General features: G+C 46.3%; 1 protein-coding gene across 5 annotated transcripts in view; it reads left to right on the top strand.

The window, feature by feature from the left end:
- Slc38a1 (solute carrier family 38 member 1) overlaps positions 1-23,759 on the top strand; it is a 71,875-nt gene extending 48,116 nt beyond the window's left edge. For all 5 annotated transcript variants that reach the window (XM_052160264.1, XM_052160263.1, XM_052160262.1 and 2 more), the window contains 12 exons: positions 5,074-5,147; positions 7,083-7,175; positions 7,448-7,529; positions 8,583-8,665; positions 10,470-10,528; positions 10,647-10,757; positions 11,991-12,070; positions 13,783-13,883; positions 16,157-16,275; positions 16,744-16,885; positions 16,980-17,077; positions 18,521-23,759. In XM_052160264.1, the coding sequence (XP_052016224.1) occupies positions 5,074-5,147; positions 7,083-7,175; positions 7,448-7,529; positions 8,583-8,665; positions 10,470-10,528; positions 10,647-10,757; positions 11,991-12,070; positions 13,783-13,883; positions 16,157-16,275; positions 16,744-16,885; positions 16,980-17,077; positions 18,521-18,622 (1,144 nt within the window). In that variant the 3' untranslated portion in view covers positions 18,623-23,759. The remainder of the gene's footprint in view (positions 1-5,073; positions 5,148-7,082; positions 7,176-7,447; positions 7,530-8,582; positions 8,666-10,469; positions 10,529-10,646; positions 10,758-11,990; positions 12,071-13,782; positions 13,884-16,156; positions 16,276-16,743; positions 16,886-16,979; positions 17,078-18,520) is intronic.
- Positions 23,760-24,835: the final 1,076 nt, after the last annotated feature.

Raw genomic sequence — 24,835 nt, 5'->3', positions numbered from 1 at the left:
CCAGTCCTCAGGTAAGCAGGTTACCCACCCACCCCTCTCCCCAACTCCTGTCTATGCAATCTTTACACGCTATAGAAGTCTAAGGATAATGGGGCTGTCAGTAAGATTCAAAACAATGACATATGCTGGAGAGATGACTTAGGGGTTAAGAGTGCAGTCTTCTGTTCCAGAGAACCCTGGTTCAGCTCCAGCATCCACATCTGGCAGATCACAGCTGTCTGCCTGTAACTTCAGCTCCAGGATATCTGACACTTCTGGTCTCTCCAACACCCGTACTAATGTGTACATAACTAAATACAGATATATACATACGTAAACATAGTAATAACAACAATAAATCTTTTAAAACAAAGTTTAAAGTGTCTAGGGACTTAGTTGGTAAAGCACTTGCCATACAAGCTGATGATCCAAGGTCAACTCCCAGGGTCTCTTTTTGTTTGTTTTGTTCTTGTGTTTTAAAAGCGTTGTGACAGTTCAAACCTGTAACCCCGCTATGCCGAGGTGGCAGACCCCTGAGGCTCGCAGACCAGCCAGCCTCCCCTATCACTGAACAACCCTACCTCAAAAGCCAGGATGAATCGATTCTGAGGACCAACACTTGTGATTATCCTCTGACCTCACGTGTACACACGAGCAGGAAAGCACGTGCATGCACAGGTGGCCACAGTCATTCAGAAGATTGTGGAGGGCAGTTGGTGAGGACTGGAGGTGAGAATAGTCTTTTTGTGCTTCTGAAGGACTCAAGCAGCTTCCTAGAGTAAAGGGATAAACAGCTCATTTACATACAGTTGCTGCAGGAAAGAGCTCCAGCCATGTCCCTCACAGTCACAAGACTGGGTCAACCCTTGAAGTAAGTGTGACCATCCTCATCACAGGTACTGTCTTAGGTAGATAGGTGTGTTGATTTTGCCAAGATATCAGTGTAGTTTCACATAACTTGCAGACTAGACCGTAATTGTGAGGTCATTGATTCTTAGCTAATTTGTAGCTAATTGTAACATGAATAGGTAAATTCCTCCATTAACTGCCTGGCCTGTAGTCTGGGGATGAAGATACATAGTAATCAGTAAGACAGGAGGAGGCTTCTGACTGCTGGCTGGAAAGGGAGGCAGGCAGACTGTTGCCTTTGCACAGGCTTGCCAGTAGAAATAAAGGGTGCCTCCTGCTGAGGAGACGGGAGTCACAGGGCAACAGCTGACAGGCCTGACTGACTTGCAGGTTTGGGCTTGCATACTTGGCTAATGGCTGGCCATTTCAGGAGGTCTGACTAACCCGTCCCTTCCCGAGGTTGGAGGAAAGAAAGCACACACCAGTGGGGAAGCTGAGGAGCGGACAGTACAGAGCAGGGAGGATTAACAATTCTAGATTTCTAGGACTTGAGAGATCAAATGTGGAGTTTGCACATGTAGAGTTGTACACTGCTAGGCAAGAGAGAGCTGGGCAAACTTAGCCCAATCTCAACAAAACAAAAATGAAGAAGTTGTTATGACTATCAGAAAAGTTGATCTCAAAATGAGTTGTATTTTTTTTAAGGTGCCCAACTCAGAAAATTAAAAATGCCATCGATGCTTCATGCCAATTACACAAAAAGTGATGGTGTGTCTTTGTGTTTGTCCCAGGACGCAGCCCTTGAGGTTGGTTGTTGTGCAGACAACCCAGATCCTCACAAGATGAACAGATGGGAAGTTGGAGGGGGCTAAGCCAAAGAGCGAGGCAGTGGGTAGGAGTTGAGGGAGGGCCCAGCAGTAAAACTTTCGAAAACCCGAATGCAGAAGTACTTGTGGAAGCGGAAGTAGCCGCCCACCTCGCTCCCCGTCAGGCATGGCAGATGTGGATGTCCATCTGGCACAGAGCAGCGGTCACCTCTCTGCAGTGAGAGATGTCAGGCAGCCTGTTTGAGATTGTGCTCTGAGCCCGGAGTCTAGAATTCTGTTTCCTAATTCTGATATCCCTGTACCACTTCTTGCGGGGAGAGGTTCTTTATTTGTTTGGGGGCCGGGTTGTTTTTGTTTTGAGATAAACTCTCAGGTAGCCCAGGCTAGCCTTGAACTCTTAATCCTCCTGCTACCAACTCTCAAGTGCTGGGATCCCAGGCTTGTGCCTTCACATGTCGCTCCCTGCTCCACATCTTCTGAAGTGCGATGGACACAAGGTTTCTTCAGAGTCCTAAGCACCTCCTCTTGCCACCTCTTCCACCTGTCCATGTCTAGTTACACATTGTAGAGCCCTTGGCAAAGATGCCACGAGCCTGGAAGACCTTGACAACCCAGTTACCACATAAAAATGCCTCCTTCAACGACCAACTTTTCCCTAGTGATTAGCCGCGTGGAAACTGCAGTGGTCTCTGGGTGGTTTGTGTCTCTGCAGAAAACCATGATTGTGTGTTCATCTGTTTGGACAAAGAGGGTCATTGTTAGTGTGAGACCCAAGTGTTCCGATAAGTAATCACACTCACTTTATTCTCTGCCTTATTCCTCTTGGCTCACCCTTCTGGGTCTTTGGTTCTCAAAGCATTTCCAACTTGAGTTTCTTAAACAATTCTGGGTTTGTTAGAATCAACTAGACAACATGGAGTCCTTCTAAAATCTCAACAGAAAGGTGCATCCTGCTAAGTTTTGTGCTAGATTTTGGTGTAGCATATAGTCTTGGAGTTTTCACATCAACAGCTTGCTTTTTAGGGACCTGATAGGAAAAGATAAGTGTATGGGTGCTTTGTTTGCCTGTGTGCCTGTATACCGTGTGCTTTGTGGAGGGCCAGACCTCAGATCCCCTGGGTCTGCAGCTACAGCTGGTCATGAGCTGCCGGGTCCTCTTGGGAATGAATCCTGGTCCTCTTTGGAGAGCAACCATTGCTCCTGATGTCTGAGGCCCCGGGTTTTGTTTCATATTGGTTTCCAGTGGGAGACAGGAAGCTCTGGCTCCCGTTTGAAATCTCAGCACTCAGGTGACTGACGCAGGAGGTTCATGGGTTTGAGGTCAGGTTGGACTATGTGGTAAGACTGTTCCAGGGGAGGAGGGTGGAGAAAGAAGAAGGGGTGTGTTTGGGGAAGGATGGAAAAGAGAATCTTGAGAGACTGGATGGTTTGAGGCCAAGACTACCTGACACTCGATGTTGTTGACTGCAGGGTGATGTGTTGAGTCACCAAAGATGGAAGAACTGAGTCATTTTCATCATTGTGGGAAAACTTCATCCCGCTGTGTTCAGGGGTGGGAAAGACAGGGACACGTCATTAAAATCTTCCTTGATCAGTATTTCTTGAGGTACGTTAGGAGCATTCTTACCTATGCCGTTGGTGAAAGACCACCAAGTATTACCTACAGAGAGATGGAGCCTCCTCAGAAGGGGAAAGGAAACCTTGTGTAAGCGCTGTGTGGCCCCAGGATCTCTTTACTGCATGAGAGAGTACCACAGCTGTGTCCTTAGAATGCATCGAGTTGTTCTGTAGAGAGCAATGGTCAGCCTTTCTTGCTAGGTGCACCTTCCTCTTACAAGGCTGCAATTTTCCTTCATCATGCTTGGGTCTGTGGGTGGAATGCCTCTGAGGGAGTCCAGGTTACCCTGTGCCTTGGGGCGTGTCACACAGGTTTGTAGAAGTTGCACTTGATTGATATTCAATGAAACTCAAAGCTTGTTTCTTCAATATTTTTGTTTGCTTGTTTGTTTTATGAGACTGTCTGGTTCTCCCTTTTCTAACACAAGTCAAACCCTGTTCTGTTACAGACTACCGGGTTGGTTAATAAAACGCTTGTTCTCAGTATCTTTCTGCCCCTCAGCTGGAATAGACCACTAAGGACTTAGCATCTTCATCGGCCTCCTCACTCAGGGAACCTTTGCCAAATAAGTACAAATCTGAATGCGCTTTCTCAATGATCATGAATGGCCTCAGTTTCCCTTTATCAACAGGACAGCTTGGCTTTTCCCAGGGTTCAGTTTTGCTGTTCTTCCTCCTGGTGTTTGCTTTGCCTCCATGGAGTTTGGCCTTCCTGATTCCAGATCCTTTTCTGGAGTCATCCTTTCTGGCGACCGTGAACTCCCTGTTCATCTCTCCAAGGCAGCACAGTTTGCAGGAGAGTCAATGCTACAGAGTCAGGGAGAGTAGCCATTCTGCTCAGTGTGGGGGAAAAGAAGAGAGGCCACAAGAGGCAGCCCCCGGCCTCAGAGCTGTAGGCCCACAGGTGCACAGTGGGGGAGGTTTGGGATCCTGAGCTCACAGAGAGCCGCCCGAGGTGCCAAGTGCCTCTCAATAACACTCACCAGAAAAATAACTGCTTTTAATTATGCTCAGGCTAAAGTGGGACCAATTTATGCAAGGCATTGTTCCTCCTATGAGGAAGTAAGAGGTTTTATTCGTGGGCTGGAGTTTTCCGTTTCTAATTAACAAGCATTTTGTTTTTCAGTTATCATGTTTTGCCCAAGCTCTGTAGAAATAATCTGTGTGTGTTCCCACGACACTTTAACGGCCCTTTCTTGAGACAGGTCTGTTAATGAGCCAGGTGTACTAAAACAAAACACGGATTGGTTCTCATGTTGTACTGGATTGTGGGAAGCCCCCACATCTAAGAGGAACTAGGTGCAGAGGGGAAAAAATAGAATTCATGCCATAATGGTCGGATTGAGGAATAGCTTGAGAGCTATTGTATCATCTGTTGTATCTTTGGGCTTTGCATGAGGAATCAGAGGTATGGAGGCCAAGCAGTTCTGCGAAGAGTCACGTGGGCACTCACTTGAGGCCACCTGACTCTTGCTGTGCCACCCTGTCTGCAAAACCACCTTCTCACCAGGATGTAACCCAACAGTATTCATGCCGTAGGCTACAAAGCCTTTCTTTCATAAGTTGATCTTAAACAGCCCTGCCACCTAAATGTCTTCCTGTAGCTGCTTGGGTGTTTAATTACATCACATGTGGTGACTGGTACACTCACTTAGATTCCGGTGAGCACTTCATCGGATAGAAGAATTCCAGCACGGATTTTAATTAAGCAGGCAGCTACCTTTGGGTGCTAACCAGGAGACCTTTGACCTTCCAAAATGTGCTCTCTGTAATGCAGCTGGATTCATTTTCTTTGCTATAGGATACTTCTGACTTCCGTGACCCTGCTGTCTATATATTCAATAAACCTACTTCTGATCTGCTCCAAGGAAACCGGTAAGCCAAGATGTATGACACTGTTGAAGGCGGGATGCTCGGGACGATGGTCGTCGTGCCGTTTTCAGTGCGCTCTCAAGTGTACCCCGGTGTTTTTCTCGTGTGAGATGACCTTATGTTAAAGGCTCCGCTGCTTCCGTAGGCCTTTGTAAACCTTGAACAAAGATCCTATGTTTTTATATTGTAGGCTCCAAGGTCTTAAGTAAACAGGCCTTTTATTCTCTCTGCGTAGTCCAGTGAGAAAATGTTCCTCCCAAGGCATTGCGGGAGTGACCATGCTACTGGGGACGTCAAGTTCTCTGGGCAGTGTTAACACCTGAAGTGTTTATTTTCTATTCCTGGGACACTGGATTATGTTTGTAATACTTTGACTTTTACATTCGCTAAAGCCGCGTTGGCCAGCTGCTGTACACGGATGACTGGAACGTTTTGTAATAAATTTAGGGTCTAAGTCATTGTCTAGTTTAAACACCAGTCTCGCACGAGGCTAAGCCAGGGTTTAATTATAGCCCGACCCAAATTGCTTCTTGTGAACCTTTTGAAATTATGAACTGCCCTCGGGAAGGCTAAACGTTTTATTTACTTATTTTTGGTGAATTAGTTTAGAACTTTACTATTTATTTAAATGAGCTGGTTGGCCACTTGAGAATTTTGCTAGAGCCGAAATTCTCTTCAGGCAGATTTGTCTGCAGCTTTCTTTGGTCAGTTACGTGTCTTTGAGTATATTTACACGTGATGAAAATTCTTGTGTAGTGACTACTAGATGTTCTAAGTTTGCTGTTACTTTTTAAAACGGGGGATTAAAGGGATATCGCGAAGATACTTCTGTTACATTTTGTAGAAGTGTTTGACAGTTTCATGCATTGATATAATGAATTTTAGTAGTTGTACCCCCATTTTTCCTCTGTCTGCCCCTCTCCTTCCCACCGGAACCCTCCTCACCAGGTCCTCCCCCTTTTCCTTTTCCTTTTCCTTTTCCTTTTCCTTTTCCTTTTCCTTTTCCTTTTCCTTTTCCTTTTCCTTATGCATGTGGCCCACTGAGGTTAATTAACTTCGTGCACAGTGCGGGGTTGTTTAGTGGAGCAAGGACTGACAGTGGCTGCACCGCTCAAGAAAATGACCAGTCCTCCGACACCCATTCCTTGACAGTAGTCCCTGCAGGGAAGCGTGGGACGCCATGGCTCCTCCGCTGTCCAGCACAAAGTGTTTACGGGCCCTGTCTTGTACGGGCGCACAGCAGCCGTGCTGTGAATGGGAGACAGTACCTTGTTGCCCCTTTCCCACCCTCTGGCTCCTCCCTTTCCTGTTGGTATTTCCTGTTGGCATTTCCCGAGCCCGGGTGTGATACAGCTTTCCTGTTTGAGGGCAAGTTCACCACTGTGACTTTTTCTCAGCACTTTGGCCTGTTACCACCGTCTGCATTAACCATGGCCAGCTACAGCAAGAACCTTCCCTGATAAAGGCATTATCCTCCTGTGGTGAAGGACGGCTCCCTACTTCAAGTAGAAGATAATTCTGTTAGCCTAATTCATTCAGGACCTTAATGTAAAAAGGGTTTTGTTTTTGTTTTTGTTTTTGTTTTTGTTTTTTTTTTTGGTCCTGAACATGTGAATTTTTCAAAATGAAGTCTTCAATACGGTATACCAGATCGATAAATAAGATTAGCTACGGTGGGAACTCCCCCAACCCCTCAGTATGACCTAACCTTTACTTGTGTTATTCCTGAAACCTGCTTGACAAAGAAACAGTGGTAGCCTGCGACATTTAGAGCCAAAGTTCAAAACGACAGTGGCTTAACCCCTCTAGTGCCAAGGTATGAGTCTGATACAGGCACAAAGTAACTTGAAGAGTAGCCCACAGCGTAAGGAGCTGTTAGCCGTCTTGACTCTCAGAACCTTGTCATCTCGTGTACTCTCAAACTCAATTTGCGAACAGGCTGCATGGTTTATGAGAAGCTGGGAGAGCAAGTCTTCGGCACCACGGGGAAGCTGGTGATCTTCGGAGCCACCTCTCTGCAGAACACTGGGGGTAAGGAGAGCGTGTCTCTTGCATGGCGTGGCTCTGTGGGGATGTATGTCATTGGCTTCTCTAGTGCCCGAGGCTGGGTGTCCACGTGGCGTAACGCAGTCTGAGCCGTGAGTCCTTGTTCCTTATGTGGCCCTTGGACAGTAAAGCGGAGACCCCAGGTCAGACGCTGCAGCAAGAGCTGACGTCACGTGGGGGGATCCGCCCTGCGAGGATCCGCCCTGTGAGAAGAGCTGTGGCATTCCCTTTCTAACCGTGTTCTCGTTCTCCTCCAGCGATGCTGAGTTACCTCTTCATAGTAAAAAACGAACTTCCTTCAGCCATAAAATCCCTCATGGGAGAGGAGGATGCGTTTTCGTAAGCTTCCGACCTTTTTCTTTTCTTTTGTGGTGTGTGGCGGGCGTAACTTAGCTGATTGCTTCACTGGTTCACAGGGGTCACATATGAGATAATTACATTACGATTCATAACTGTGGCAAAATACAGTTATGAAGTAGCAACGAAGTAATTTTGTGGTGGGGGCGGGGTCACCACAACGCGAGGAGCTGTTTGAAAGGCTCACAGCATTAGGAAGGTCGAGAACCACGGGCTTAAATGAAGGATGACCCAGTTTTGTTTTTAGGAAAGTTTTAGAAATAAGATTTTCCTAAGTCTGTTGTTTTCCTTTTGGGGGTGGGGTAGGGAGGAAATATAAATAAATGGAAGACATGGGAAGCCATGTTTCTCTGGATTTATCTAATACCTTGAAAATGGTCGAGAGTCTGAACCCCTATATCAGCGTGCTGTGAAAGAGCACGTGTGGAACGTTTACCACACAGAAGTGCGACACGCACAGAAGAGAAAACCTTACCTTCTTTCCTAAGGAAAGTTCGTGGCATTTGGGGAGAGCTTGATGATGAACTTTGTGAACTAACAAAGCGTAGCTCACCCTAGGGGGCCCTGCCAGCAGAACTTGGCGCTTCATGTTTTGTCCTCTTGTTTAAGGGTCCTTGTCAGCCTTGTCTCCATTTCCCTTCAAGGAAAACTGTAGAAGCCTTAGTCCCCGTGTCTCCCCCTGGGGGGAGCGTCCTATTCAAGGTCAAATTCAAAGGAATGGGGGGGGGTGCCTAACTGTGGTGACTCCTTTCTTGCTGATATCATACAAACAAAACAGAAAGAATTTTCTCTTTAAATGATAGATAGGGCAAGTTGTAACCTGACAGAATGTACCCCAGGAGTTGGCTTTGAAGCCGGTATTCATAAATAATTCATAGGAATGCCACTTTAAGCCAGTGGGGCAGGGTTGGGGTGGGGTGGGGAGGGGACGGTTTCCATCAGCCTCATGGGAATGAGGCAAGTAGTTAAGTTGTGGTGGGGGCCAACAACGTTTTCCAGTTGAAGACTGTAACCTAGCCCTTCCCTGCCTTCCAGAGCCTGGTATGTAGATGGCCGTGTGCTGGTGGTGATGGTTACCTTTGGCATAATTCTCCCGCTGTGTCTCTTGAAGAACCTCGGTGAGCAAAAAAAGATCTGGCCTTTGTCACGGGCTGTCCAGTCCCCGGCGGGTCAGAAACAGAAAATGGACAGCTTTGCTTGCGTTCATTAGGATAGAGGGACTAAGCCATAAACTGGAAGTGTTAATGAGGGCTGATGTTAACGTGAGGTTAAGAACACAGTGCAGACTCTGTTCTTAACACACTGAGAGACCTTATTCCTGAACCAGAGCTGGGAAGGAGGTTCTGGAACCAGAATAGAGACGCTTCATATTTTCAGTAGCATGACTTAAAATCTTCTGTAAGGAAAGTCCAGAAAGTGGAATTCTCCTACTGTCATGTGTTGTGTTCTGTTTTGTTTTTTAGTTTTGTGGTATTAGGGATCAAACTCAAGACTAATGCATGCTTACCCAAATGGTCTACTCCTGAATTCCATCTCTACTTCCTGTGAATTCAGAAATGGGGTCTCTCCCTAAGTCTTAAACTCAAGATGTTCTGGCGTTGGTTGGTTTGTGGTTTTAAATATTCTGATCATTTATACTTAGAGATTTCAAATCTCCTAATGAAGACAAAACAGAACTGATAAATCATTCTTCGGTTTAGAGTGTAGCTGGGCCTAGTGACTTCACCCGTCAAAGGAAAAGTTTTAAAGTTTTTTTTTTTTAAAAAATGGCAGACAATCTCCAAGCCATCCATTTGGTTTTGACATTTGTTCTTGGGCTTATATTTGGAGACAAGCATGCCTGGGGCTTCGGGAATTTCATACAGTGAATAACGAAGGCAGTATTCCATCTGTCTGAAGACTCCATGCTGCATTTTTAAAATCTGGGCCAATTTAAGGCAAATTGTGTATTCAAATTCTTCCAAATATAGTTATGAGTTTTGGGGGTTGTTTGTTTGTTTGTTCATTTTTATCTTGGGATAGCTAAGAAGTGTCAGTCAGTCTCACAGTGTCTAAGACGTTTATAAGTGGGGTTTTTCTTAACTACTTACTTCTCTGCTCTCTGGGTTTCTGTAGGCATGTCTGTCCCCCTGGTTATGGTAAAGAACAGTCCTTTCCCAGGGATGAGAATAATGTAGTTCCTGGAGGCCGTGTGCTGTTATGGAGGTTGAGGTAACCTCCTTTCCCAGGCATTCCAAGAGGCATAAGGCCTTCAAGTGCCCTATTTCAATGTTTCTCAACCTGTAGGCCATGACCCCCTTAGGGGTTCAAATGACCCTTTCACAGGAGTAACATATCAGATAACCTGCACATTATATTTTTACAATATGGTTCATAGCCGTAGCAAAATTACAATTATGAAGTAGCAACGGAAATAACGTTATGGTTGGGAGGGGTCACCACAACATGAGGAACTGTGTTAAAGGGTCACAGCATTAGGAAGGTTGAGAGCCACCGATCTGTCTGTTCTCAGAAGCACACGTCCACTTGTGCTGGCCTCTCGTCAAGAGAGGATTATCAGTGCCATTCAGGCTTCCCGCAATATGTGCACAGGAACGAGCAGTGGGGAAGGCCAGGGAGTAAGTCGGATTGGTATTAGAGACTGAGGGCCAAAGCCAGACGCCCCCTTCTCCTAGATTCTAAGATCTGTGTCCTGGAAATATGCCAGGTATTTCTGGAACCAAAATGCCAATTATGATGCTTTTATTCTAAGCCCTACTATCATTAACATTATGATTTTGCCAAGTAAAGTAGCGCTACCAAGTGATAGCATCTCGCTTTCACGTGGACTTGCGGGCATATTGCAGTCCCAAACTGGCTTGAAATAATGCCTACGTGAAATGACGTCATGAAAGTGAATGCTGTTTTAATTTTTTTGTAAAGGGTACCTCGGCTACACCAGCGGATTCTCCTTGAGCTGCATGGTTTTCTTCCTAATAGTGGTAAGTTCTGGAGGAAGCACTTGCTGCAGTTTTGACATTGTTGGAGGCCCTGGGGCAGTTGCTCGTGTCTTGGCTTTAATATAGTCTCCGTTGATTCTCCCGTATCTCGCAATACCAGGTCATCTACAAGAAGTTTCAGACTCCTTGCATGAATGTGGAACAGAACTCGACACTAAGTGCTAATGTGACCGATGCGTGCACACCAAAGTATGTCACCTTCAACTCAAAGGTAAGCATTTTGGTTAAGAGCAATAATGTCTTTTGTGCTTGTTGTAACCACCTGTTTAGGATGAATTCCCCTTTAAAAGAAGAGAGCACATCATTCCTCTGTGTGCTGTTCATTCATATACACCTTTGAGAAATACACAACTCTGCACACACAGGCTGCACACACGGGCTCCAGTCACACCTGTTACCTTTGCATTCTTGTAACAATCTCTCTGGACGATTGTCTCCATGCCTCTCTTCCTGGGTGGCGAGCTGTGTGGTTCTTTGAGTAATCACACCCTCGGCTCACTGCTGCTGTGGGAAAGTTGTGGAGGGAACACTGCATTGGGCACTTAGAAACCATGCTATTATGGTTTGGTTGGCAGCCTAGAAGACAGTAGCCACCTCTGTAGTCAGTCAGACTTGGGTTGGAACCCTCAGGGGGCCTTCCAATGGCTGTGTGAAAATGAAGGTCCCATTTTCCTGTCACAGTTTCTTGTTGGAAGGTGTTTGGAAAAGTTATATCATAAAATATATTACTTCTCCTTACTGTCCCTCAGGTTTTATTTTTGTTTTGTTTGTTTGTTTAGTTTTAGATTTTTTTTTTAATTAGAAGCTGAGTTTGGGAGCTTTAAAAAATATCTCCTTCAAGAAAATTAATATATTTCTTTCTTTACTCTAAAAATATAGCCAAAGTAGAGAGTTATGGAACTCCCTACTAATTTTTTTTAAGATACCATTTTGTTGTTGTTGTTGTTTTGGAGACAAAGTCTCACTATGTAGACCAGGTTAGCCTTGAACCTTGGCGATCAGCCTGCCTCTGCTTCCCAAGTGCTGGCTGTGATCAGAGGTGTGCATCACCCCCTCCTGGTTTAGATACTATTTTTGAAGTGTGCATTAAACAAGTCAGGTCATTTATTAAAGGATGTCAGAGTAGCAATGCCCTGGCCTCTGCTCTCAGCTGCATTGGGGACCTGCATACCTGACTAGTACAACATCAACATAGTGTCCCTGTCCTGGGGTATTTGACACTCACCAGGGGAGCCAGGTCTAAGTCCTTCTATCAGAAGCCCTGTGGCACTGCTGGATAAGCCTTCTTGGTAGAACCGCTCATATCTGGAGACCAAAACCTCTTAACCATCTTATAATCCCGGGATTCTGAGGAGCAGGCTGATAATAAGTCAGACCTAAGACAGCTGCGTGATGTTTGTGGTAAAGGTATCTATCCTGAGTGTGTTCTTTTTCCTCCGTGTAGACGGTGTACGCTTTACCAACCATTGCATTTGCCTTTGTCTGCCATCCGTCCGTCCTGCCAATCTACAGCGAGCTCAAAGAGTAAGATTCACTGCGTTTTTATGCCTAGTTCGTTATCACCCCCTCCTACTGATGGGCAAGTTTCGTGTGAAAATAAACACAGGCTTATACATCCGGTTTCCACGTCCACTGCTGTCCCACCGTTCTCCAGCAAGCCCTATATCAAGGAAGCTCCTGAGTGGGCAGTACCTTTAGCTATAAATTAAGAAAGGGACAAGCCGTGTGGCCTTAATTAATTAATTAGTTGTGTGTGTGTGTGTGTGTGTGTGTGTGTGTGTGTGCATGAGTGCTCACTAGCACCATGCTCGGGTACGTTCAGGTACTGCCACTCTCCCTACCATATCCCCTCCAGACAGAGTCTCTGGCCCACAGCAAGCCCAGTGAACACCCCTCCCCTTCTCCCCCTCTCCAAGCAAGGGGTTCCAGGTGCGCCCTGTTATACTGGCTTTTCACTTTGTGTCTAGGAATCTGAAGTCTAACAGTGCTCTCAGCCCCTGAGCCATCTTTGCACCCGCTACCCAAATGTGGGCTTTTTAGTTTGTTTTGGTTTTGGTTTGGTTTTTTTCCCCTCCAAACACTGTATTATTTAAGAGTTCGAGTATCTGTGTTGAGTTTTGTTACTTACAGTTGTTTTGAAAACGGATGTATTGTTAAGATAGGATCTTACTAGGTAGCCCAGGTTACCCTCAAACTCACAGCACCACCACCCTGCCTTCCGTGAACTTCGCTTCCATGTTGTCTCAGAGAGTTAAAGGTCTGGTTATAAATTCTCATCTGTGATTTTATAGCCCATGGTCTTCAGACTCTACATAAAGACTCTCACCCACATAGTCTTAAACTCAGAAGAAGCATACAATGGCTCCTGTTCCCATTGCGAGATGTCCCCTAGCTCTTGGCAGGGTTTCTTTTTGAGCACTTTGTGAGTCTCTTTGTTAACAGATGCATGTCTAAATTTATATTTTGAAGTGCTCAACTCTATGTACATATACCTTATTTTTTCCATTTGGTCCTAACTTAGAGAATTTAATAAGTATATCTTTTTATTCAATCTAAATCTATCTGTATCTATATATATTTAGTGAGTAGTCAGCATTTAGTTTGTGACCCCCTTTTACCGGGTCCTTCCTAGTGTTCCTGTCTCTCTAGACTTCCCATGATGCCTTTGTCATCTGACTGCCAACGGGATGCCATGGCTGGTATAAAGTGATACGGGCTATACGTCCTTTGTTCGGTAGCTCAGCTTGAAAGGCCATCCCAACCACAGCGTGTACCTGACCTAGAAGCTGGAGCCTGCCGCCATTTTAGCTGAGAACTCTTGAATGCTTAGTATAGCCCAGCTGTACCTGAGGCTAAGCCAAACCAGAACCCAGTCAGCCAACCTGGGGTTGGTCTAACTCGCCTTCTCAGACTGAGAGAAGAGCATTTGGCTTTTCCTGTACCTACCTGGTCAGCATGGGAAAGGAAAGCAGCCACAAATGCTTTTTAAAAACCACCCTCCTGTTGAACACATGATGCAGTTTTAAAAGCACCTGGAAGGCCACTCGGGAATAACCCTGGGCTCTAGGTCACAGCACCCATTTGTTATTAAAGAATTGCTCTAAGCTACATCGCGCAGGGGGTCAGCTGGTCAGGGGATGCATTAGGCTGAGCAGAGCTAGTCTCTGGTTCAGGGTGACCCTGATGCTTTAAGTCAGCAATATAACTTTTAAAAATTCCTTTGTCTTTGTTTCTAGTCGGTCCCAGAAAAAAATGCAGATGGTTTCCAACATTTCGTTCTTCGCCATGTTCGTCATGTACTTCCTGACGGCCATCTTTGGGTACTTGACATTTTATGGTAAGTTACTTCCAATGGTCATACCTATCTGTATTTAAAAGCAACAGGAAAAACCCAATACTGAAGTGACTTTAGGTTGAAGCCGAAGGACCCATATTTTCAGTTTTGTTTTTCCTTCTAGCAAGTGATAACGGTTCCTTCCATTTCATTCAAGCTGCATAGGAGAATAATTACTGAAAATGATATAAATTCTTTTTTTCCTCGGGAGCTTTGTTCTTCAGAGAAGTTGCGTTTTAGAAGCATGCCATCTTAGGAAAATTTAAAAAACCGACATCAGAGAAGGCTTTCCCACTTGACACCACAAACTGGGTCAGATTCCATTAATAGAAAAGAGAGGGACACTGAAAGTGAGAAAGAGCAGAGCCCACACTCATGACAATCAGCGTTAATTAAAAATAAAGCACCTAATTGTTCGCCGGAACTCAGTGCCCCGCAGGGAAGGGAAGCGACGATGTAGGGAAGAAGCGAAAGCTGAGAGAGAAAGCCTCTTCCTTTTGTGCTGCCTACCCTGTCAGGACGGCAGCTGGCCTTTGCTGCCGGGGCCTTCTCATCCACGGCCCTTTTCTGTGAAGGCCAAGTTTGACAACTATTAAGATAGCTTCTACTGTCCATTCTGTTAAGTGCTTCTTTTGAGAAGACTTGCCCTCACCATAAAATAATCTAAAACTTAAACAGATTTACACGTGAATTTAGCCTGGAGGTAGGTTTTTTATTTCATAAGCATCAGAGAATGGCACTGTCAAATGAGTTGGTAACCACCAACTTTCTTGCCGTCCTGGGGTTTCCTGTATCAGAGGGTTGGTGGGGGAGGATAGAAAATAGAGCTAGCGTCCACGGCCTGAGTGACCTTGATCAAGGTATGAGTCCATTTTTTCAACGATAACAGTACTCGGGTCTGTTTATATGTTTAGAGGGGAATCCCAGCTATTTATAGGTGGCTAATGCATTTTGAGTAAAGAAAATTCGATCTAGTGAGATTTTTTTACTATAACCTCTGGTCCTTTTCCAGAAGTCGATGGCACCATGGTAGGGGTGGGCGGTGGGTGGAAAACAATATGAATTTCTTGCCCACAACCTTGAGTCTGCGGCAGCGAGAAGCTCTGGGGAACAGTAAGGAGGGGCTGGGTAGTCACTCGTCCAGAGTGAGTGTTTTCAGGCCCTTCTCATGATTCCGTTGTGGTATCCACCTCCTTTGAAATGACACATTGTATAGTTGTGGGTTGAGGAAAATGGAAGTTGTTCAGATACTAATGTATCTGAGAGAAATGCACCCAAGCCAGAAGAGTTCTTTTCTGGTGGCGGCTGAGCTGGCTCGCCTGCTGCTTGACTGAAGGAAGTTATGTTAGGAGGAGGAGCAGAGAAGGAGAGAGGCTTGTGTGGCTCAGGGCATCTGACATTATTTGGTATGAGCTTCCAGTGTGGAAAGGTGGGTAGGAAGGGCTTCATGCTCTCCCAGACGTGTTTGTTAATACGAATGAAGCCTCCCGAAGGGCGGTGGTGGTGCATGCCTATAATCCCAGCACTCTGGGAGGCAGAAGCAGGCGGATTTCTGAGTTCGAGGCCAGCCTGGTCTACAGAGTGAGTTCCAGGACAGCCAGGGCTACGCAGAGAAACCCTGTCTCAGAAAAACCAAATCCAAAAAAAACAAAAAACAACAAAAAAAAAATGAATGAAGCCTCCCATTCTAGGAGGCTTCTTCTGTTGGGGACTTTAGATGCCGTTTAGCTGATTGCACTTGGCTCATATGGACATTTCTTTGAATTTACAGGTTGTTCAAAACCTTGCCTTCTGTCTTAGGTTTCTATTGCTTCAATGAAACACTGACCAAAACCAAGTTGGGGAGGAAAGGGTTTATTCAGCTTACACTTGCACATCGCTGTTCATCACCAAAGGAAGTCAGGACAGGAACTCACACAGGGCAGGAACCTGGAGACAGGAGCTGATGCAGAGGCCATGGAGGGATGCTGCTTACTGGCTTGCTCAGCTTGCTCTCTTATAGAACTCAGGACCACCAGCCTAGAGATGGTACCACCCACAGTGGGCCCTCCCCCACTGATTGCTAATTGAGGAAACATCTTACAGCTGGATCTCATGGAGGCATTTCCTCCCCTGAAGCTCCTTTCTCTGTGATAACTCCAGCCTGTTTCACGTTGACACACAGAACCAGCTAGTACACCTTCCTGGCTTTTATAGAGTCTTGATTATTTAGGTGTATGTTCATCGAGCAATTTGAGGGTCTCCTTTAAAACCCTGTTTGCCCTCTCTCGTTTCAGAAAAGGTGCAGTCAGACCTCCTTCACAAGTACCAGAGCACAGGTGACATTCTCATCCTGACCGTACGGCTGGCTGTCATCGTGGCAGTCATCCTCACAGTACCTGTGCTGTTTTTCACAGTAAGTAAAAGGCCTTTAGGTAGTGGGGGAAACGCCGGGCTTTGGACGGTCTCCAACTTCAGGATCCTGTTCAGAGAAAGCCTGACGTGCGTAGCTTTTCTGGTCATCAATACTTGGCACATCTACACTCTTAGACTGCGGTGGGATCCTTGAGTTAGTGTGGCTTCTAGGGACAGAATCTGCATTCTTATCTTCCACCATTCTATCTTTACAAGAATACTTAGTCCTCCCTTACTGTGGAGACCACGTCCAGTGGAAATGACTCCACCCAGAGGGAGGATTTCACACATGCGTCTCTTTAACCTTGGTGTCAAGGCCCCATACCTTTGAACTATTAAGCAGTTGCTGAGTATTAAGAAAATGCTTGAGGAATTCCATGCACCAATCAGTGGGCTTATTCTGAGGGTAGAGGTCAGCCCGCCATCTGGAGTCGTCTGGAACCATCTGGAATCTCTGCTTTTGCTGCAGGTTCGATCGTCGCTATTCGAGCTGGCCAAGAAGACAAAGTTCCACCTATGCCGCCATGTCTTGGTGACCATCATACTCTTGGTGATTATCAACTTGTTGGTGATCTTTATTCCCTCCATGAAGGACATTTTTGGAGTCGTAGGTATGGTTTTACGATCCTTATACGGTGTCCAGAAGGGCTTTGTGGACCACGCTTTCCAATAACGGCCCTAAAGAGTTGTTTTCTTAATTTTCAGGAGTTACGTCTGCCAATATGCTCATTTTCATCCTCCCTTCGTCTCTTTACTTAAAAATCACAAACCAGGATGGAGACAAAGGCACTCAAAGAATTTGGGTATGTCCCTTGCCAAAGCACTCTTAGTTTTTTCTGATTAGTTTCCCATCTAAACTTGCAAGTAAACAGTCTCCCCTTGGGCGACCCAAAACTTCAGATCACATCAGAACCCTTCCCCTCCTTCCCGGGCGGCTTTTCTAGCGTCGCTTGACCGGGCCTTTGCCTGGGTTCCCACCCAGGGTGTGGCTGCCTAGGAGAACGGATGTTTGCACTCCTGTGTCTCTGTAGAACAGAGGGCAAAGGGGCAAAGCAGCTCAGTCTGGTCTGGAGAACCATTTTGCTTGGCTGAGGAGAAGGCTTCTCAGCCGCCTCCCAGATAGTGTAGGCACTGCAGTCACGTGACACCCATGCCCATGCCTTAGCCTCTGGACCCAGAGCAGAGGAGTGAGCAGGACAGATAGTTCTCTGTGCACTTGAGGGAGGGATCATCAAAGAAGTCCCAGGGTAAGACATTCCCCAACTCCTACCGAAGCCACAAATAGTGGAGGCCTGTTGCCCACGACTTCTATACGATTCTCCAGCCCCCTCCCATAATAAAACGGGGTCTCCCAAAGAGCAGTAGGCAGGATCTCTGCTTGACCAGAGACTATGGGGTGTTAGACCAACCAGCCACACCATTTACCACTGTTTGCTTAGCTCCGGCTCCCTTCCAGTTTCCAGTTAAGCCCCTGGCTCTCATGAGGCCCAGCCCCAGCCCACAAAGTCTGAGGGGAGTGTTATGGAGATCAAGCAGGGTACACACTAATTTCGCCCAGGCACTGGACTGACTGACCCACGTGGGGCCCTCATCGACCTTTCTTTCAAATCGCCTAGCTTTGCCCTGCTGCCAATACCCTGAGATCAAATCAGTATACGCTTCACTTTTACAAGCAGAAATGTCTATTTCTCAGTGATGATGTGGGTTGATAGGTAACGGCTAACAAAGTGAGCTGGCTTCATTGCCCAGAGTTCTTTTGATTTGTTGCTTTTTTGGTTTTGGTTTTGATTTGGTTTGCTTTTCATTTTTTGAGACAGGGTCTTACTCTGTAACTCTAACCGTGGCTGGCTTGGAACTCCCGTATAGACCGGGCTGGTCTGGAACTCACAGGGATCTGCCTGCCTCTGCCTACCAAGTGCCAAGATTAAAGGCGTGCACCACCACACCCAGCTTGTTAGGTTGTGATCTTTGTAGACAGGAGCTCATCAGGAGACCAGTCATTTGTGGCATGCAGACACCTGAGGTGACCCAGAAGTTAGGAGTGGAAGGCAGAGCGCCAGAGCTGCCTGCTGTTTGCCCCTTGTGCAGGGTCACATCACCCAGTTTTATAGAGCCTTGAAAGTTCAGCCACGGTCGTGACAAATACTGAGGGACACTAAGGGTGAGGGCGGAAGTTTCTACTCTTCCCCCAGTGCATGTAGAACATGTCGGCCATGTTGGAAATAACTCGTGTCTCCTTGCTGCAGGCGGCCCTTTTCCTGGGCCTGGGCGTGCTCTTCTCCTTGGTCAGTATCCCCCTGGTCATCTACGACTGGGCTTGCTCATCCGGCAATGACGAAGGCCACTGAAACCAGCGGCGACGGCCCAGCATCTGCTCACACCCATCCAGTCCCCATCAGCAGCCCTTCGCCACTTCTTTTGCAAGTTTACAGAAACAGAAATGCACAGGGTTCCTCTCGGGTTGCCACACAGAGACTCACTTCCAGAAGGACCCACGTCCTCTTGGGACCTCCACTTAGGGACCATGGATTTCCGCTTTTCCAGACTTCGTGCAGCCATCTTGTCCAGCCCTTCCCACAGTTCTCCTCCCCTCTCCTCACTGTTGTGGCCTCTCTCTCTCTCTCTCTCTCAGAACTTCAGAAACATGATCCACCGTTGTCTTCACTTGTTAGATACCCAGCTCCTGAAATCGTTTTTTCCTACTGACGCTCCGCTCATGCTATCTGTATCTTTTTAGAAGAGAAAATAATCTTGAATTGTATATATTTATTTTGCTTTACAGAAAAAAAATAAGGTTTCAGAAAAAAATAAGGTTTCATAAATAATTTGCCTATTTTGGTTAACATAGCACACAGGGATAATCCTTAGAGAGACAGGTCGTGTGCCATGGCTATATCTGAGTATGCCCAATATTTGAGGCTGCTCTGATCACCCACCGTAGACTGCCCTAGGCCTGTGGGTACACCACCCTACTCCCACTCAGGGCGATTCCCTGGGAGTGTCTGTAGCTGGGGGGAGGGGGCTTGGGCACGGCGCCTCTGTATATATAGATATAGTAAAATACACATTTGGGAGATCTCAGGAATGAAGTTCTGTTTCCCCCTTGGCACCTGGCTCCACAGTTACTCCAGGCTGAGTCACCTGCCTGGGGTCCCTTGGTTCCCATAATGACATATGAGACTGCCCAGAGGCCTAAGGATGTACTCCTTAACCTTCAGCCCACACCCACCCATATTGTTGAAGGGGGAAATGGTTTGTTAGTTTGTAAGCCAGGCAGCATTGAGTCGTGTCCACCAGCTTTTTGCAACAGGGAAGAACGTGTACCTAAGGATGGCCTGGGTCAGGTCAGCCTGTTTTATACTGGGCCCTTTACTTTAATGGAGTCTTTGAAAGACTTGTTTTATATCTATAAATCTAGGTTACTACAAATAGATTTTTGTATCTTAAATAAGCCTCATTTCTAGTCTCCATTAACTCCCTTCCAGTCCCGAAAGTAAGTCTCTTCCTGAGAGGCTTAGTGGAGGACTGCTGAAGTCACTGTGTGTCCCCTTGCCCCAGCTGGGGACCACAGAAGACCCCTCCCTGTCTGTGGGTTTTTTTTTCCCTTTTATCCCATTATGCCTGTTCCATGTGACTCGGGCAAGGGGGTGGCCTATCCTCTCTCCCAGCCCCTCCTAAGGGGAGCGAGGGAATCTCCAAGGAGACTGAAAATGGCAAGAGCTTCAGAAAGGGCAGCCAGGGAGGCTCACAGCATGCCCCGCTCTTGGCGATACCCATGGCTGTGCATAGCTCAGCTGCGGTAGGTGACGCTTTTCTGCGGGGACGACTTTCTGCAAAGGGCCTGTATTTTAGCCGGTGGTATTCTGGTTGAAATTCCCAGATACAAATATGCCCTGAGCACAGATTTCTCACCTAGGGGTGAGGAGACGCTAACAGAGTGGCCCAGACATGTAGCTGTTCCTCCTGTCTGAAATACCCAGAGGTCATCAGGGATCTCATGAGAGTCACGCAGAGACGTCCCTTACCACACTGAAGTCCCGCAGACAGGGTAGGCATCACAGTGCCTGCCATGCTCCTGGGGAAGAAGGGAAATCTGTTTCCTGCCTTGCATCATTACTTTCTCATCCTGCGCCAGAGTTCTGTCCCCCTCGAGTTCAGGCGGCTGACCACAGGGCCTAGACGGGAAGAAGGGTAGAACCCACCGTCGTCTCTGCCCTTTGCCTAAACACTTTCCATGTCTCGGGGAATGATAGACGATTCGGCCAACCTTTGTAGCTCTGTTTGCACTGTTTTAAAAAGTACATTAATTCCATTTGCAAGCTGCATTCCCCTCTTGCTGCTTTCCCCCCCTTCTTCTGTAACAGTTCAATTTTACATTCGCAAAGTGAATCCAAAAACACACTTACTCTGGGATGTGTTGTGATTTTTTTTTTTTTTTGACCTCTGGATTTTGTGTTGGTAAAACAATGTATTATTTACAGTGTGTTTATATGCAGGAAGCACATTGTTTGATCTCTGCGATACATGTTTTTTTTAAAAAAACCTTTTGTATGTGTTACCTGAGTTTGTTTGAATATAATTGATCTTTCTGTCATTTGTCAGGTACCACCCAGTAATTCAATGGTTTCTGTGGTATTCACTGTAAAGTGGACTGTCCCTACTCTTGTTCAGAATAATGAACTGGTAGCCAAAACATTACCTGTAACACAGATGTTAGGTAGCATTCAGCAGCACAGTCAAATGCATCAGATATTTTTCTGCTAAATTAGTAGACTCAAGCGTAGGAGGCCTTCGCCCAGGGAAACAGTGTTTCCCTTCAGTACAAGGACTCTCCACACTGTTAGCCAGAGCCAGTTTCATACTTTGGGTTTAGAGCTGTTCTCTGGTTCTTGTAACACAGAATACTGTAGATTCCTAGATTAGTGTTGCTTGTTAGAAGTAGGGGTCACAGAGCGTGTGCAGAAGGAAAACCTACTCTTTCTAGGCCTGGGCTAGGCCTGGTCACAGGGAGAACATATTCCAAAGCTTTGTAACCTGGAATGGGATTTTCTTCACTGAAGAGCAGCTGGAAAAGAATGTTGAGCTGAAATGGAGTAACAGGACTGCAGCAAAGCCAAGTCCCCAGAAAGACTGGAGGTGGGTGGTGCCAGAGTCACTAGGGACACCCCACTGCCTGGTGTGGGATCTGGACTGGTCACCTCTGCCACAGATCGCCTGCTCTGAGGTCAGGGCTCCCCTACAGTGGACTGAAGCACGGTCTCCCCCGACATTAGAGGGGCTATGTTCAAAACCCCGAGTGTAAGATGGTGGCCAAAGAAGAGGGGTTCTTAGGGTTCCCCTCCTTGCCTGCCGTTAACTTTATAGCTCTCCCAGGTGCCAGCTTTGGGGCCAGCACACGGCACTCTCAATGTCTCCTGTGCTGGTAGCCATGGCTTCACTCCCTGGTGATCAGATGAGAGGTACAAAGGCTCTCCATCCTTCCTGTGTATGGATGGACCCTGCTGAGAAATCTAAGAGTGTTGGTGTGGATTGCAGAGGACTAAGGTCTATGGTGAGACGCAACCAGACTCAGTGGATAAAGCAAGCTGTCCTCTGCAAGTCTGAGGTCTAGTCTCCAGGTGAGGCCAGTAACATCAAGCTTGGGGACCATGCTGAGCTTTCTCCAGTCAGCCCAGCCTCGGGTGATTGGTTCCCAGGACGAGGAATGAGAGCCAGGAAGGATAGAAAAGGACACAGCCAATGTCTGCAGATGCAGGAAAGGGAGAGAGCATCGTGTGCACTGACTGCGTTCTGTCCTGCTGCAAATGCCGTTCAGGGGCATGAGTGGATCTTGGGGTGCCTGCACTCCAGAGAACCCAGACTGAGACACCAGTCTATTTTCTTACAGCTGTGAAGATTCCAACTGAGACTTTCAGAAAATGTAGATAAATTAAAAAAAAAATATGCTGCTGAGTTCAGGGGACCGTGTCCATGGTGGCATGGGGTGCTGGCCTGGAGAAGTTCAGTACCAGCACTGCAAAATGGAATATATTGATGCACGGTGTGTTCTAGTCACAGTTCTGCACTGCAGAGGGAGCTGCAAGGGGAGCAGAGCCTGGTCTGTCTCAGGAGCACAGTGTGAGGTGGCATCATTAGTTGGACTAGGGCAAAGAGGGAAGGTATGATGTCTGTGTGGTTTATACTCGAGAGCAAAACCTCCATTTATCTGATTAGAACAGGGCCGCCAGGCTTTGAGAATGGTACAGAAAAAGATGTCACACTTTTAGTTATCAGTGTTACAATGTTTCTCAGGACGGCAGTTCTGAATGTGGTCCTCTAAAACACAGTGAATTGCTGGTAATAGTAAAAGAGTTGGGACTTCAGAGTGGGGTTGTGGGTAATGACTGAAAGTAATGGTAAGTCTAAAGGGCTGGGTCCGTGAGAACAATGCTAATTTCCATCAGATTCAGGCGGCTTTCTTCCGGCTTCCCCAAGGAAGAACCACAAAGCACTGGGCCTACAGTACACAGGCTTGAAGAATCTATGCAGCGGAGGCTCGCTTTAGGAATCCTTCATTTGTATGTAAATATGTTGTAAATACATAGGAGGCTGTATATTTTTGCAGGCGTTGATCCATACAGAAACAGAGGTCGCTAGTGTTCTGCATACAAGAAATACATGTTCTCATAGATGTTAGTGGTTTTGTTTGGGAAGTAGAAGAATTTTACTTTCTTTCCCATAGTTCTGTCAATGTAAATCTGGAGCCTAAAACCTTAATTGTTTGGGGGAGGGGGTGAAAGAAATGTCTGGAAAATAACTGCCCTGTTTTTTCGTGCAATCTGTTATCTAGATGCTACAGATAAGGAGGATTTGGGGGCGGAGCATCATTATCATATTGGAACAGACATACCCCAAATGAGAAAAATTCTCTGCATTATGTTCTTTCATAGTTAACGTTGATGCTGTTGCATAGAATTTGTGAAAACAGATGTTAGGGAGGGTTTGGTTTGGTTTGGTTTTTTTCCAAAAATGGAATCACTGTTTCCCAAACTTTGGGATCCTTGAGGGGAGCCCTGAACATTAATATGAGCACAGGTTTGAAAGAGAACATCTGTTATTTTTTAAGCTTTAGAAGGTCTTTGCATGTCTGCCTTTTAGCGTTGATGCCAACATAGACTGTCTTGTCTGTCGTCCCCCCCCACACACTTGAATCTTATTCATCGGTACACAGTGCAGTCTCTCTAGAGTCCAGTGTGCGTAGCTCCCCATCTGACTCAGTACATGTAGCACACCACTATTTTACTAATGTAAAAACCTTGTAAATGATTTCAGGTGGGCATCCAGAGTGAGCCACAGGCCACAGAACTTGCCTGTTCACTGTCCATCACATAAAGTTGGGTATTTTTTTCCTTCAGGGTGTGGTATAAATAAAAATAATGTAAGAAGTTATGTTCTATAAATGCAGTGTTAACATAGTTTTCAAACATTAAAATGTGAATTAAAATACTTACGAGTCTCGTGATTTTCCGGGAAGCATTGCTGAAAGGCTCTTCATGCTATTAAGAGTGGCTCGGGGTGGGGTGGGGGGAGCCTTGTCCATGTGCCATGATTCTAGTTCGTGGAAGTTTGTCTTCAGGAACACAGATGTAGCCTGGTGGCACACGCTGCCTGTCATCCAGCATCGTGGGAGACAGACGAGAATGCAAAGTGGGCCAGCACCATCCTGGGCTCTACAGCCTGATCCTGTCTTTAGGTTGTTTGTTTTGAATGGTATCGTCTGATCTGGAATACATTTCTCCATTCCTCACAGTAGGTTGTACACAATGTATCCAATACCTGCCCTATTGCAGTAGGACACATTGTAGCAACCATAGAATAGGGAATTCTCTCCACACTTGTTTCCTTAAGAACCTCTGGGGAGAAATCACCCAGCCTTTGAGCTTTGTCATTTCTTTCCATAATCTGCTCTTGACACCTTAAGGTTTTGATGGGCAGGCTAAGAGGCCAGGGTCAGATGCACGAATTTTCCGTGTGAATAGTTACTGCAAGGATAACCTGGACTAGGTGTGAGGCTGGCCATGTCTATAACAACAGCCCACCCTACAGAACCACAATGGTACATGCAGTTCTCTAGAAGTAGGAACATGGGTGTCCAATCTGGTTGCTCTAACCTAGCATCCTTAGGGATAAAGCTGTTACCATTATCCTCACTTCTCTCTTGTATTGTGTATTTGAGTCTTTGGGACAGTGTCTCTTTATGTGGAGTTCTGGTGGCTGTCCCGGAATTCACCATTTAGATCAGGCTGCCCTGGAATTCACAAAGATTTACCTGCCTCTGCCTCTTGAGTGCCGGGATTAATAGTGTGTGCCACCATGCCCCATAAACTTCTTAACCGATGGAAGTCTCAAGGGCAAAAGGTATGAGTAATGAACATTTTCAAGCCAAGCAAGGGAACAATTTACACACTGATAGACTATGAGCCAATTGGTAACTGATGCCTGCCCACAGTCACCATGTATGTGTATTTGTGTATCTGTGTGTGTGTATGTATGTGTGTGTCAGACTCTGCTGTCTGTAACAT

This window comes from Apodemus sylvaticus, chromosome 17, assembly GCF_947179515.1.
Source record: "Apodemus sylvaticus chromosome 17, mApoSyl1.1, whole genome shotgun sequence".
Lineage (NCBI taxonomy): Eukaryota > Metazoa > Chordata > Mammalia > Rodentia > Muridae > Apodemus > Apodemus sylvaticus.
Note: the sequence above shows the minus strand (reverse complement) of the source record. Positions and strands in the feature narration are given on the sequence as shown.